The 15505-nt window shown below is 46.9% G+C and overlaps 1 protein-coding gene across 1 annotated transcript; it reads left to right on the forward strand.

Moving 5' to 3' along the window:
* Positions 1-3572: 3572 nt before the first annotated feature.
* Positions 3573-5407, forward strand: LOC111071667. The gene has a single exon (XM_022363143.2). It carries the CDS (start codon positions 3640-3642, stop codon positions 5320-5322), a length of 1683 nt encoding a protein of 560 aa, XP_022218835.2. The 5' UTR covers positions 3573-3639; the 3' UTR covers positions 5323-5407.
* Positions 5408-15505: the final 10098 nt, after the last annotated feature.

The following is a 15505-nucleotide window of genomic DNA, read 5'->3' on the forward strand; positions in this document are numbered from 1 at the left end:
CTTGGACAACTTAGAGCCCAGAGCACTCAGTGGATGAGTGGCTTTAAGCGGGAGAAGGAAGAGCGAGAGATGCTCCATGGGAATACAGCTGGAAAGAGCTAAGCATCTGTAATGTGTGTGAAAAATAGCTACAAGACAGAGAAATAAATGGCTTAAAATTGAGCTAAAAGAATGAATTTAATTGAATTTCAGAGACTCGTCTTCATGGCCGGATTGAGGAGCTTTTTTCTGGTTTCCAAACATTCACTTGGATCCAGAAACTACCCCAGAAAACACTCAATAATCAAAAAGCTTAAGGTTTCTGTTGAAATTCCAAGCCAAAACCCTCAGCTCCGATCGGCGTGGCGTGTGGGGTGCGAGAGCATTCGATGGATTGTTCGAGTTCGAGTTGGAGCTCAGCAAACAAAACTCAATTCACTTTCATTGGAACTGGTATTTGGTCTGGGGCCTGGGGTCTGTGCTCTGTGCTCTGGGGCTTTGTGCTCTGGGATTTGTGTCTCTATCTGGGCAATACATTGATTCGATCGCGTTTCAGTCTGCAGCCGGTTTGAGCCAGAGTCGGGGCTGGCTGGGCGCATGCGTGCGCATTTCAATGAGGGGCTTCAGCGATCCATTGTGCTGGCTTGCCCATGCCAATGCCCATCCATATGCATGACAGCCAATCGCACCATCTGCCTTGGATAGCAGATTGGCTTCCGCTGATTGGAACAAGTTCTTACCGTATTTCAGGTGCCATATGCCGACTTACAGTGTTTGCATATCAATCAAGTGTTAATTGAATAATACAGTTATCAGCTGCAGACACAAGAGAGACACCCACAACGTAGATTGCATCATCAACTAGCAGGCTGTAGGCTGGAGTAGCTTGGAGTACCGTGGAAAATCGTTGAGAACTTTATTGGCTTCGTGTCGTGACTGAGTGAACCCACTAGTGAGTGCCTATGGCAACGCACACAAGCAAACCAGTTGGCCTAAAACGTTAACGTTTCGTGTATAGAACTTGTCCCAGGAATGGACATCAAATAATTAAATTTCAAATTAGAATTCAGAAGAAAAATTCATTAAAAATGTTGAAAGCCCCCAGACTGGAGAGGGAATCGATTAACAGACCAGATCAGGTTCATAGCTATGGGATTACAGTGGTATTTGGGTGGTGTAACACAGAATAGAAGTCCAGCACCACTTTGGATGCAGAACCCTTTCTATAGGCAGAGATCAGATCTGCCTGATTTTCTGTTGGATGTTGATGCAGAAGCAATCGCTGACAGGACAGCGTCGCTTGGAAACACACACACCTGGCAATGGACAGATGGAATCCGAATCCAAGCGATGTCAATCAGCTGATGTGACTGGCATACATATGTACATCTGTATATCAGGGCAGTCAGCAAAAACTGGTCAACAACCAGTATATGTACGTATATTCCCATTCAAATATTCGCATTTACTCGCATTTATTGTATCTCCTGGCTGGCTGCTGGCTGCTGGCTCTGTGCGAGCTTTCGATTTTTAGTTTTCAAATGTCAATAGAACTTGAATTCATTTAGGGTTTCTGTTTCTGTTTATGTTTATGTTGGCGTGACTTTATCCGGATTTCATTCGATTTGAATTTGCCTTTTGTTTGTGCGTGCAGCGACACATAAATATATTAATATATTTTATATTTAATTCTTAAACAATGGGACTTTTCAAATCCAGGTATGGGTATACAGAGATAAGTCCGTTCTGTCTGTTGCTGCCTTTGTCCCTTTTTTTGTTTTGTTTTTTGTTTCAAGCGGAATCATGCCAACAAAATTTGAAGCAGAACAGCAATCGGCTAAGCGAGGGGGCTTAATCTTAATACATGTGCTTTACTTACTACATATATTAAAGCACGGAGACTCTTCTTTGGCTCTGGAAGTGAAAGCATTTCAGAGGATTTGGAGAGTGCCAGCTGGGGAGAGGGGCAGAGAGATGCTCCTCTCGAGTCAGGCAATCAAGTTCTCTCTGCCTGTCGTATGTGTGGACAAGTTTTTGGGTTCCCCCTTTCCCCCACCCCCCACGTCTTTTGTTTCTGTATTTGTGAATAGCAAATGAGTATCCCAACTCCGCCCTGGGCCCTTTCGCTCCCTTTCCCGCCTTCCTGTAGAATTATTTGCATTTCCAAAAAACTATTTCCCCTCCAAGTGGGGCACACACGCACGCACACACACACACGAGATACTGATTTGATTTTTACTTTTTGTTTTGTTGTTTTTTTATGAATATTCATGCAGACAGTGCGGTGCATGGCTATATGGCTGAAACTAAAAATATGGAAAACAAAAAAAGTTCTCAAATGTTTTTTTATGGCTTTAAAAAATAAACAAAAAAAAAAAAATAATGCAACACCTTGTCAGTTGTTATACTTTTGTCACGCACTGTATTTTGTGCGTATGGGCAACGGAAAAATTGTTGGCCATTTAAACCAATAAATATGTAAATTTTTCATAAATTTAATTAAATTCACTCACAAAAGAGAGCCCCCTGTTCCACGTCCCCCCGTCCCCCTGCATCTTCACCATGATCCACCACAACTGCAGCGAAAGTTGTGGCCCTACAGCCTCCCCCACCTTCCACTTCCACTGCCACTTTCGCTGCTCTTCCCTGCCTTTGCAGCAGCAGCAGACATTAAGAGGGAAAATACTGGAGAAATAAAGAAGAAGAAGATGAAGTTTTTATCTATATTTTACGGAGATCCATGGCTGAGTTGTTTCTGTGAATGAGTGAGAATAAAAGTTGGAGAAATGTATGCAAATATCTATCGCTGGCGAAGGCATTGAGCGGATCCATCCCATCCCATCCACATCCAGCTGCAGGTGCCAGATGCTTGAAAGAGCGAATGCCTCACTGACTGACTGACTGGCTGACTGACTGACTGGTTGGACAGATGGAGTGACTGACGGAATGGCGGCTTCTTGGGAAGTCCCGAGACTGAGACAAAAGTTATGAAAGTTTTTTGATGATAAATGGGGAAAAGCGTCACTGCCTAAAGCCACCGCCCCCGCCCCACCCACAACAATTTTATAGTTTCGCTTGTAACAAAACAAATTAATACAACAATGGAAAGGCAGAGGCAAACGTTTGACTGAGCAGCAAGCAGGGTATGGAGTGACCTGCTCCCCATGCTCCTTCTCTGCTATTGCTACTAATCCAAAGCGTTTTCATGGACTGCTTTCCATTAACATTTACTCAATTTTCCAGCGGATTTTGTCCATTGTTCGCCCAAGGAAATGCGTGTATTAATAAGCCAAAATAAGAGCCGCAATCCAACAGATTTAATTTAGAATTACACCATAAGTAATGGCTGCACAGCCATAGAGATCCTATAATTTTCTGCTGTTGTCTCTAATTGAAAACTGGGCAAACCCCGCAAGCAGGGGCCCACAGGGATGCCGGTACATTGTCGGTAGAGATTGATAGAAAAACAAACCAATAAAAACTGAAATTAATACTAAAAAGATTTACGTTTCAGTCCTTTCTAGCGGAGGGATTGTTTTACCATTGACAGCCTTCTGCCTTTGTAGACAGACACCTTTGTAGATTACATTTGCCAGACGTCACACACTGGAAACACACTCAAATAAAAAACACACACACACACACAGAGACAGCAACACAATGCCACAGAGTGCCAAGGTGAAGCAGGAGGAGGAGGAGGAGGAGGAGCGGCGCTCCAAGTGCAGATCGGGCAACCCGGGACCAAAGCTAAAGATACCCACATTGGGGACGCAGGGCAGCAGGCACCGGAACAGAAGGAGTCGCACCGGACAAAGCCTGGAGTCGGCACTGGACCGCCTTCGGCTGATGGAGAAGAAGCTGCTGCTGCAGACCAAGCGGCATGACAAACTGCTGAGCAGCCTCAAGGAGAGCGGATGCCAGGGGGGCCCCCTGGGGGCCAGCGTGGACACGCTGATCCGGGCCTCGGAGCAGGAGGAGCAGACCAGCCACGGCCGTGGACATGGCTGGCAAACGTTCATGGACTCGGTGAGGTGTCGCCTGAGCGTCAATCAGGTGGTGCGCCAGGTGCGCAACGATGCCGCCTTCACGCTGGACTTTGTGGTGCTGCTGGTGGCCGCCGCACTGATCTGCTGCGTGGGTCTGGTGGGGAACAGCTACCTGCTGCTGTCCAGCAGCATGCTCATCTCGCCGCTGATGGGGCCGATCATTGCCGGCACGTTTGGGTCGGTGATCGGGGACCGGGGCCTCTGGTGGCTGGGCTTCAAGAACGAGCTGATCGGCATCGCCCTCTCGGCGGGCATTGGCTTCATCTTCGGCGTGCTCGTGCTCCGCTTGGGCCCCTTCTTCGCCATCGCCTCCGGCCTCACCGAGGAGATCGTCTCGCGCTGCACCATCCATGCCCTGATCATTGGCATCATGACGGCCCTCGTGTCGGGCGCAGCGGGCGCCATCGCCGTCCTGGGCGGCAACACGGGCTCCCTGGCGGGCGTCGCCATCTCGGCCTCGCTGCTGCCGCCGGCGGTGAACGCGGGCCTGCTGTGGGCCCTGGCCTTCGGCACTCGAGTCCTCAACCGCGAGCACGAGCTCATCCAGAGCCTGAGCAAGCACCACGAGTACTCCAACGATCTGGAGACCGAGCTGCTGGTCTGCGCTCTGGTCAGCATGGCCCTGGCCTTCGTGAATGTCATCTGCATATGGGTGACGGGCGTGATCGTGCTGCTCATCAAGGAGGTGACGCCGACGGTGCAGCGGAACCAGCAGTTCTGGCGCCACGACATCCGCACCGCCCGCAAGGCCGCCCATCAGGAGCCGGCCCTCCAGGACGCCATCAATCGGTGGGACGAGCGCAGCCAGAGCCAGATGGAGTTCGGTGAAGATATCGATTTGGAGGCGCCACACTACCAGCACACCTGGTCCCCCGGCATGGACCGCGTGCCCCTCAGGGAGCATCAGCAGAGCAACTATCACACGGTCCATGGCTTCCAGGAGCTCTGCTTTACCCTGCAAAAGCTCAAACAGGATCAGGCCGGTGGCGGCGCTCAAAGGGGAACTTCCACGGGGCCCAGTGTAATGGAGCTGTTCGCCAGTCTTAAGCAGGAGAAGGACAAGGAGAAGGAAAAGGAATCAGTGCTGTCAAAGGCAACTCGCTCCGAGACAGCCCTGCCCAGCCCGGAGGCAACTGGCGAGTGCCCAAGTACCAGCCATGGGCTGAACTCGTCCTCGTCCACGTCCACAACCTCGACCTCACCTCCAGATCGTGCACTGCGACTGCTGCCCCTCGGCAAGGCATCCACGGCGGACGGGGATATCTTCACTCTGGAGAAGGAAGACACGGACGCCTAGTTCGGGGTTTCCTGTATAGTTCTTGCACAGATTAGCAGCGGAAGTGTCCGTATAAAATAGAAGGATACATAGTCCTTAGTAGCTACTTCATTCTGTCGTGTGTTTTCTTTGCAGCAGGGACTTCCATGGAGTCGAATATAGGACTCCTTATTCAATCCCAAAGTTGATTTATTCCTCAAGGTGTGGATGTAGTTTGTCTACCAAACCTCTAATCCCATCCTAACTTTAGGAACTTCTACGGCAAAAGAAACCCTTAGATTGGTGCGGCACCTTCTGCTGTGCTAGAATCTGTGTAGAATGTTTATTCGCAAATGATGCATTATTTTTGTTGGCTTCTACTCCCATTACGAGTACACATACAAAGCGATTATCGTCTCCCTGCAGGCCCCACAGTCATGTGTGCTGGTGCGCTAATGTTATGGAAAATGTGGAAAAACTGCATCCTTATCGCTAACTAATTTCGAACTGCACTGATTTCTGTCTACTTAATTGAAACTGAAAGATAAAAAACAAAAAAAAAATATATAAAAAATAAAAACAACGAAACTGGAAACAGGAGGCCACAATTTGGCCAGGCTTACGACTGGCTGATACCTCTATAGGGAGCAGACATTTCCAGTGCAATCAATTTGAATTATTTTCGTAATTAATGGAGGGTTTTTTTTATTTTAACTAAGTGAAATATTTGCACAGAATTTGGGTCTTAAAACGTTTGAAAACCGACAGCGGCCGCAATATTTTGCAGGTATTAAGTTGTAAGGGCAGACTATAGCCGAGTTATATGGATTTTCGAACCGAAAACTCCAACTCGTATCTCTCTGGTTCGTTGAATTAAATCTGCCCGTTGGTGCTGCGAGTGCGGGTACAGGGTAGGCACATTCTTTGTGAGTGATTGAAGTGGATAGTGATTAGCAGTGGGCGAGCAGGGCAGCCATTGAAATTGCATTTCCCCCGAATGCTGGCAGCGGGGAGCGACGCGACGCAGGGGGCTGCTGTAGGGAGTAGTGAGTGGCACAGAGCAAACAATTCCCAGTTTATTGCGAATTAGAATAAAGCGAAGGTCCGCAATCAGAAACAAATCGAAATAAAATTGATGCGCAATCTCCCATCCATGAAATGCTGGCTCCCGGCAGGACACCATGCAGGCAGGCAGGTCATGTGCCCCTGCAAATCAGGCACATTAATTATGACGAATTGGAGCATTGCTGCAGGGCCCACAGTGCTGCATGGTGCACGGTCCAGGGATGGGCCCCCGAGGCCCCTGGAGAGGTTCGGGCCTGCAGGGGGTTTCGTGTGTTGTAAAATTGGAAATTGGATTGGAAATATTTGCACGAAATTCCAATTCTCATTTTCAATTGACGCGCCGCCGATTATGCTGGACGATTGTTTCATCACGAGGCCCCACTGTTGTCGCTTGACAACCTACCTCCACGTTGTTTTTGGTGGGGCGTTGCCAGTAGCAAATTTGAGGCACTGCTGCTGCTGCTGCTGCTGCTGCTGCTCCACTCAATTACAGGCCTTTTGTGTTCAATCTCAGATTGCGACTCCAGACTCCTGTGTTTGGAGCCGGAGCCGTAACCGTAACCGAAACCGAAACCATACCCGTAACCGAATCATCTGTCAGGTGCGTTTGTTGGTATGTGTGTGTGCCGCTCTGACCCCCACCCCCCAGTGGCAACAATAACTGCAACGGCCGCTACGGAATGTCACGGCGATAGACGATGAATCAAAGCAGTGGAAAAACATAACAAAGCAGTGCAGAAGCAGTCCAATCAGGTGTTCAGAAGAAGGATTCGACGAAACCCATGAACACCTTCGACTAAAAATCGTTCTCAGACTTTAAGCCACATATTTTGAACCTTTTTCACAGTTTTATTTGAATATCTCCGCGAGCAAACAGTTCCCACTTTATGTTTGGTGTGTTGTAAAAAGTTTCTCTGCAGCAGACTTTGGATAAAATCAATGCGATCTGACCCGCTGAAGGGGTAATCAAGAGATGAGATTCACAGAGCATAATTTTGATTGTCGGATTTATGATCCAGCAGAGTCCGTCTCGATTCGGAATTTACGAGTGGAGCACGCTGTCATGCACGGTCTGGCATTCATGAGTGCCCCACGCTCCGTACCTTTTCGTCTCGGATGTGGGTGGGGTGCTGGTGCGGGTGCGGGTGCTGAGGGCACTGAACAAGACGCTGATGGAATGTGAATGAGTTATGTGCAGAAGCGGGCGTGATTGATGCGGGCCTCCGAGTTCCAATGTCAATCGGAGCAATGGGAGGTGTACCTAGGACTCCATCAGTAACAGGATAATCGCTGTTAATCGCTTCTAATCCAGAGGTATGCCAGGGGAAGCTACTGCTCTCTGCGTAGCATTCATTTATGTTCATTTTATTCCCCTATTTCGGACAGCAGTGAGTCCAATAACCAAATCTAGATGCTGTCACCGACTCCATATATCCTGTGTCCTGTGTCCTGTATATACTCGTACTCGTTGGATTTTGTGCATTTTGTTTAATAAATTTAAAAACAGATAAAAGCCAAACACACAAAAAAAAAAAGCTGAGAGCAAAAATGCTAAAAATGAAATCGAAAATAAATTATTTAATAGAAATGAAAAGTTTTTCGATTTATTCTGGTGTTTTGTTGGAACTTTGTGCATGGCCACATAATTCACTTTAGCTGCCCCTCAGAACCGCCTCAGGGGTCATCATCCGCATGGGCCATGGGCCATGGGGCATGAGGCATGGGGCATGGGTTGGGGCAGCAGGTGCAACAGCATAAATTTATGTTGAACGCGTAAATTTAAGGGAAATCCAGATGGGGGCTCGAAAGAAATGAGATACAGATACGGACATGGCAGGTTGGAGTTGGTTTGAGTACTTTTGGTGGGTGCTGTGGGTGCGGGCGCGGGCGCGGGCGTGGGCGGTGGTGGGGTGCCACAGATGGGAGGTGACAATGATTGGGGCCGCTTGCTGTCTGGGCCCAACGTTTGTTTGCCCCAACCAAATAAACTCGAATAAAATGAAAATTTGCCGCTTGCCATTTCATTTATCGAATGCCACTTCAGCCTTGGGTGATGCCGCTACTGCTGCTTCTGCTGCTGCTGCTGTACGTCGGAGGGCGGGTGCTGCTGCGGGGGACCAGATGGCAGGGTCCTTTGACCAGTCTCGTAAATGACTTGAAGCGTTTTACACCTGAAAATGATTTCGTTTTGCCAAGCGCCGGCACCCTCACCCTCACCCCACCTCACCTTCTAAGCGCACTACACTGAGAGAAAAAAAAAGGTTTACAAAATTACTGAATTGTAAATTAAATTTAAATTTAATGAAATAATTTATAAAAATAAAAATAAATTTTAATTAATTTAAATTATTTATTTGGCGCTCCTTCACTTACAACTGCAACTGTGGGAAGTCCTCTTTCGTAGCAGCGAACCACTTAAGGAACAGTAACATATCTTCAGCATATAATTTGTTGTATGCTTCCTTTGCCAGGCAGAAACGTGGAACCAACCGAGGAGCGTTGCCGCATGGCACGTATCTCTTGGAAACCTTTTAGGTCTCCCCTGAATCACCTGAAATTTCCATGTTTGGTTTTTTGGATATAGCTTTGAATCAAGTTCCCCCTGACATCATTTCTCTCGGTGTCCTCTCATCCTATGCCGACACCCCCGTCTGCCAATGTCTTTGGTTTGTTTGCTTGCGCACTTTCTGTGCGTCGCCCTGGCACCCCATACCCATACCCACAGCCACAGCCATCGCGGTTCTCGTTGCTGCTGCTGCTGCCCCAAAAAGTGTATTAAATAAAAAAGTGACAACAAATATTGTTACGCTTCTGCACTCGCGGCCACTGGCGGCAGCGGCGGCCTCCTCCAGCGGCTAATGCGCAGAAAATTGGCCAAAATTTCATTTTGCAGCCGGGGAGGCCCAGCGAGACAGGGCGGCAGGGCGGAGGGAGAGCCAGGACCCTGCTGGTAACTAATGGAAGCGAATCTTACTTTACTTGTAAGCAAATATTTGCAGGTGAAACAAAGTTACTCGCCCACTCCCTGCCCCTCTGTCACTCAGCCCATCCCGGGCACCCTGCAATCCGCCGGGGTGTGGGAATTGAGTTGGTCGAACATCAGCATCCCGAGCAGCTCCACCATCGTATCACATCGCATCGCTTCGCATCGCGTAGCATCGCATCGCGTCGCGTCCCGTCGCGTTCTAAGCTGTGTGCGGATTATCAAAGCAAACAAGCAAACTTACTGTGGATGCAGCAGCAGCGGCAGCAGCAGCGCTGTGTGGTGGATGTGGCAGAGCTTAGAGTGGGGCGGGGCTATGGCCATGGCCGCAAAGGGGTAACAGAGAGTGGAAAGCGGCACCCTCTCGCACCATTTGACAGTTGACATTTTGTGATCGAATTTTTGGTGGAATTTTCAACCAAAATTCAATTAAAAAGAAGCAAGGACCGAAAAGTCCAACAAAATGTTAGGCGATGGAAGAAGTGGAGCTGCCAGAATGGAAACCTAGGCAAGAAACAGATTGAATCTATTCTAAATACAATGAATCATTGCATTAATAAACAAAAAGTGGCACCAGAGGCGTTTCCTCGGGATGCAAATACGGAATAAAAAAGAAGAGCTTGCAGAGAAAAATTTGTAAACCATTTAAAAGAGTATTAATGTGCTCATGTACATTCAAGGTACATTCGTGTTTCGAATTCCAGAAAGCTTTCTCTTTCCAGTGTGTCTTAGCAGTGGTATGGCAGGCCTGTGCTCCGCCAGCTCTCTCCCAGTGGGACTCGTATTCGCCTCTACTATCTACTATTTACATTTAAACAAATCTGTTTCTTAGAGTGAGATATAAAGTGTTTCAATTTGTACACTAGGAATAGATTTTCTGCACAAAGGATGGTCTGTTAAATAATATATGGAGCTACATGGCTGTTCAATCCATTTCCAATGGATATTATGGCTTTAATCTTGTTGAAAATGTATACTCTGGAACCCAAAAAGAGTTAAATCAGCGCAGTAATCATGACAATCCTTTGGCGTGGTCTCAAATCGTTTGATGATGTCAACATTCCGGGGATCATGGAACCCAGATAGATAAAGATACAAAAGCTGATTGTTTGTTGATGGGCAGCAGGCAGCAACAGCAGCAGGCAGCAGCAGCAGCAAAGGCAAGTCATTGGAGCAGCTCTCCCGTCGAATGGCTAGACGAGAACGGATGCCGCTAATGTGGCCAATAAATCAAAACGAAAACGAATCATCTGTGACCTTCATCAATCAGATCAATCAGGGGCAATCAGCGTTGGCTCATAACATAACAGGTTGACAGGACATTGGAATCAGTAGAAGCGAAAAGCGGACACTTTTCCAGCTGATGGACACAGAGCGAAGCAAAAGCAGCAAATGGCAGCAAAGGAGTGACTGATGGCCAGTCTCCAGGATGTGTGAGTGTCTGTGTGTGTGTGTTTGTGTGTGGGAAGTACTGTACTAAAGTCTAATTAAGTTTTCATGGCCCCTGCTTACGTGTTGTTCTGTTGCGAGTAAGGGGGGAGACTCTGAATGAATGAATGGTCAACTTGATTAATTTGCGGCAGCTAGACAAGCATTAATAATCCGGTTAAAGTGTGTGCCACACACACACTCACACACGGACATACGGATAAACGAACACAGACACGGACACACACACACACTCACACAAATGCAAACACACTTAAGCACCGCTTGTGGCAACACACCAGCAAATAAATATAACGAACGCAGCAGTAAACACAAACTTAGTATAAAAGTCAAAACAAAGCCACAAACTGTTGCCACTGCCACACTGCCACAAAGCGAGAGAGAGAGAGAGAAACCGGAGAGCGGCCACCGCCTCTTGCAACACTTAAATACCCTAAGAACCTTCAACAATTTAACGATTGGAATATTTGAAGAGCAGAAAAGAAATTCATTAAATTTAATTATAATTCTCTCTTTCAGTACAAAATAAAAAAAAATATCTCTGAAATCTGGAGAGCAGTAAGTATAAAAATTAAAATTTTGTATGCGGAAAGAAAGTAAATTCATTCTCGCAGATTCCAATGCCCATCATTACAGAATGTCGCCCTATCACCCCGTCGCATGCAGCCGCATACAAACACAACATACCCGTTGAACCGCAGTGCTTTCTATCTGGAATCGCAGGGCATCAGAAAGATGGAGACATCTTATGCGTTATCGCCTCCGCAGCGCCACAAAGTATGCAACATTCTGCCCCACTCGAGGTGGAAAAGGGAAATAAAATCAAAAGAAGACGGTCGGGCAGGGATGGGTCTGGGGTCTGGTCTGGCTATGAAAACGCAATTGGTTTCTGGTCTTCTACGTATCTCGAGCGCCATTTGCGTGGTGTCCGCGTGATGTACGAGCGATAAACGGCGGCAGCACCCACACCCATACCCACACACCACCGCCCACAGCTTGTCTATGACCAATCCACTGCTTGGGAAAATTTTGGCTGTGCAGAGCAGAGCAGATGAAGAAGCGGGGGGATAGAGGCAGAGCAGTGTGTGAGGTCAGGTTCATAAGTAAGTCAATAAGTCACTTGGTTAATGACAACGCCAGCAGCAGGCAGCAGGCAGAACAGCGCCCAAAAGCATCCACAAGCAATGACAGAGGGAAATTATCTCTTTTGCGCTCTCTCCCTCTCAGATGTCAGCAGCTCGCTCCCTGCTGGCTTAAAAACATGCTGCAGTACATTTGGGCTGCCGGCTGGCAACATGCTGCAGAGAAAAATGGGTCTGGGCAACATTGCTGCGCATTTCAAAACAAGAATTGAATTCCATTTCTATAACAGATTTTGAATAGTTTTACGCTACTATATGCCATTGAATGCTGAATAGAAGCGAAAAAGAGTGCGAATAGAAAATACTTTGATGCTACAGAAAATGTGCCGGGAAATCCGGTCTAGAAATCGCAGACAGTTACAGAATGGCTAAAAAATCCTTAGGATTCCAATCGGTAAATTTTATAAGGTTTCTGGACTAGCTGGAGTTTGTTATGGATTCCTTGCGTTGCAATTCTCAATGCTCCAGATAGCCCAGCCCAGAGGAATTGCAGAAGTTGAATTCCGATGTAGTCCATCCTTTGGCATAGACGCTACACTATATGCAGAGTAGAGAAATTGATTGGAAACCCAACAGTAACAAGGATAAAGCCTCAAAGTAAACGCCAGGGTACCAGAAGTTGTGTCTGCGAGCGAGCCTTTTGCATAATTGCCTTGTACCGAACGGCCGTATAGTCGAGGCACGCCCTGTTCAGCCTTGTGCAAAATATCAATCAGCTGTTGGTCTGGGCCATGGATCACTCCAAGTCCGAGAAAGAGGTAAGCGAGATGACCGAACGGCCTGCCCGTTCCGTGCGAGCCAAGCAATGGACTATGGCAATCAAAGTTGATGACCTGACTACACACAGATGGGGAAAATAACTATAAGAAAGTGAGGTATACGAGGTATATGAGACTCACGTGATGTCGGTGTCCAGGCGAAACTTATTGCAGGCTTTGGGCACTCCATCGGTACTCCATTCCCATGCACAGAAAAATGGGTCTGGTCATGTGTCGCTCGGCCATGCAGTTCACCACTGGGCTCTAAATTGGGGTGGTCATGATGGTTTTGCGATCGGTACGAATGCCTAGCAGAATCAGACACCTATGAAACCCTGTAAGATTTTGAAAGGTTTAACGACTTTCAGTAGAGGAAAGAGCCGATCGACAGCCAAGATATCAACCTGTATACAGAGCAGTGGCTTTCCACATCCATCCCTCCATCGGCTAAAATCTTCGATTGCCTCAATTGATCAGATTTTTCAGTTTCCAGTCTTCACGGGTTCCTCCGTGCTCGTGGGGTAAGTTTCGATACCGCGTTTGTAGCACAGATTTCCGTCCTGTCTCAGGAACTCAACGTTCAGTTCTTTCTCTTCATCGTTGTCATCCCCTGTCGTATCTGACAATTGATGCCCAATGATCTGGGCAAATTGGTGCCGTGCGTGTCGTTTAAGCAGCTAATGGTGTCCTCTTTGTTCAGGGTGAGCAATTAATCGGCCTGCTTCTGGTAACGATCGAACGTATATTTCCCAAAAATAATCTTATAAAGGTATATTTTCCACATGACCGAACAGGGCAGTGTACTTTTCTTTGGATCATCTGGCATTTGATGGAGTTGAAGGTCTCCCTACTCATTTCCTTTCCTTCCGGAACTCCTCGATGTCTGCATCCACATATGTATTCCGCCCCGAATATCTTCCGATTTCATTCCTTAAGGCTGCCTTAATACATATGTGTATGGGGAAGCCAGAGAAAATATGGCGGGGCGATACCTTACCTGCTGAGGAAGTTTAAAAGTATCAGGTCAGATCAGATGGTTGGCACGCTCGGCGAGTTTCAGTTGCTCGGACAAGTGGAGCAACACCAAACACCAAACGTACAAGTCGCACATGGCAGCCCTGCCAAACCAAACAAAAAGATGGGCATCAAAAAAGATTTATAGCTTACTTCTTTGGACCCTGATGCAGCAGCAGCGAGATAAAGTAGACGAGCATGTGGGCCTCGGGCTTCTCACATTTGTCATCCTGTCGGAACCAGAGCTCGTCTTGTCTTGTCCGTCTTGAGCAACATCTTGGGGCATGGCGATGGATTGGGCTTTCCCTCCTCATTCCAGAACAGCGTAAGGTCATGGATCGGCTTTGGGCAGAAAGAGCTCATCCATGGGTCTCGAATCGATCCACAGCTATCTCCAATTTTCTGGCATGGGTAAAGTGGCGTACTCGGTGCCGAACCACTCCTCCTGCTTGTCGAAGGGAATGCCTTCGAATGCTGATCTTCGTACAAGTGACTCAAAGGTAAGCAAGGACAGCACCTCGGGCAGACGGCTGCACATCTATCTGGGACATCTCCCGAAACACCGAGTCCAGAAAGTGGGCCAGGCCCTGATAGCTGCGGGGATTGGCGAATGCACTCTAGTCGACCATCAAAGCACTGGAGGCCTTCTTCTCATCGCCGCTCTCCGAGCTTAGCGACCTGGCTTCGCCTTGGCAGCTGGGATCAGGGGAGCTGCTGACTTAGACGATCAAAGCGTGCAGTCCATTGTCCAGCATAAATTAAATAAAAAGGTAGTTGAGTGCGACTCTGTTTTCTGTGTGTTTGATTTGTAAATTACACATACGCAAGCACGAGCTTCACGCAAACACAAAGATGGCAAAACAGCGGAAATATATATCGATACATCATAATATATTTCGAGGCGATAGTTGCTTGGCTGGTGAAAATATCTCATTGATATTCGTGTTTGATATTTGATATTTTCAACTGAACCTATGTGAATTTTACACCTTATTTAGGCATTATGGCATTACTTTCCAGGTCACACACCTTGCAAAATTTAATCGAGGAAATATCATTTCCAATCAGGGATAAATATATATACACACGAAAATTATGAAACTTGACGAACTGTAGCGCAGTTCAGGTAAATGGGAGGAATAGGATGGATCTACACGGAGAATTTCTATCACTCAGATCAACTAAATTTTAGCCGACAAGAAGTGCCATATATATTGCTCGGAGAAGAGTGTGACCAGATGTGCCTGCTATACGGTCACCCTGTGTTGTGCTTGTCTGCAAATATAATCTGTTATAAATTGAAATTTCGGATGAAAACATGCAGGAATGTATTATTTGAGAGCGATTTGGCGTTGGAGGAGGGTAGAAAAATGATGAGCGACATACTAACGGGAAGAAATGCAATCAGTTTTTTTTTATCTTTAGGGAATAATATTATAAAATTAAATTAAAAATTAATTAATTCTGATATCCATTTGAGCGGCTTCTATTCGACTTCGTTCCATTTAAGTTTCTACTTTCATCTTTCTAGCTGACTTATTTTATATCGCTACCATACGCGTACCATATCATCCCTGATTTTGGCGACAACAAATTTAGTTGATCTGAGTACTAGGCTAACTAACTAAATGGGCTAAATAATTAAACAGGACAGCTTCCGCATCAAACCCACTAATCATGTGAACGCACTAATCATGATTCATGACTTATGATATGACTTCATTCATGGTAGATGGCTTTTGCCTTATATCGATAGCGGACATATCGATTAGAATACACACTAAGTCGCGAAGAAAAAGAAATGGACAGAGCCA

The sequence above is a fragment of the Drosophila obscura genome, unplaced genomic scaffold (assembly GCF_018151105.1).
Source record: "Drosophila obscura isolate BZ-5 IFL unplaced genomic scaffold, ASM1815110v1 contig_185, whole genome shotgun sequence".
NCBI classification, from domain to species: Eukaryota; Metazoa; Arthropoda; class Insecta; order Diptera; family Drosophilidae; genus Drosophila; species Drosophila obscura.

What these genes read in the sequence shown, in the direction of transcription:
- LOC111071667 (XM_022363143.2), top strand. Translation starts at nt 3,640, where the DNA reads ATGCCACAGAGTGCCAAGGTGAAGCAGGAGGAGGAGGAGGAGGAGGAG.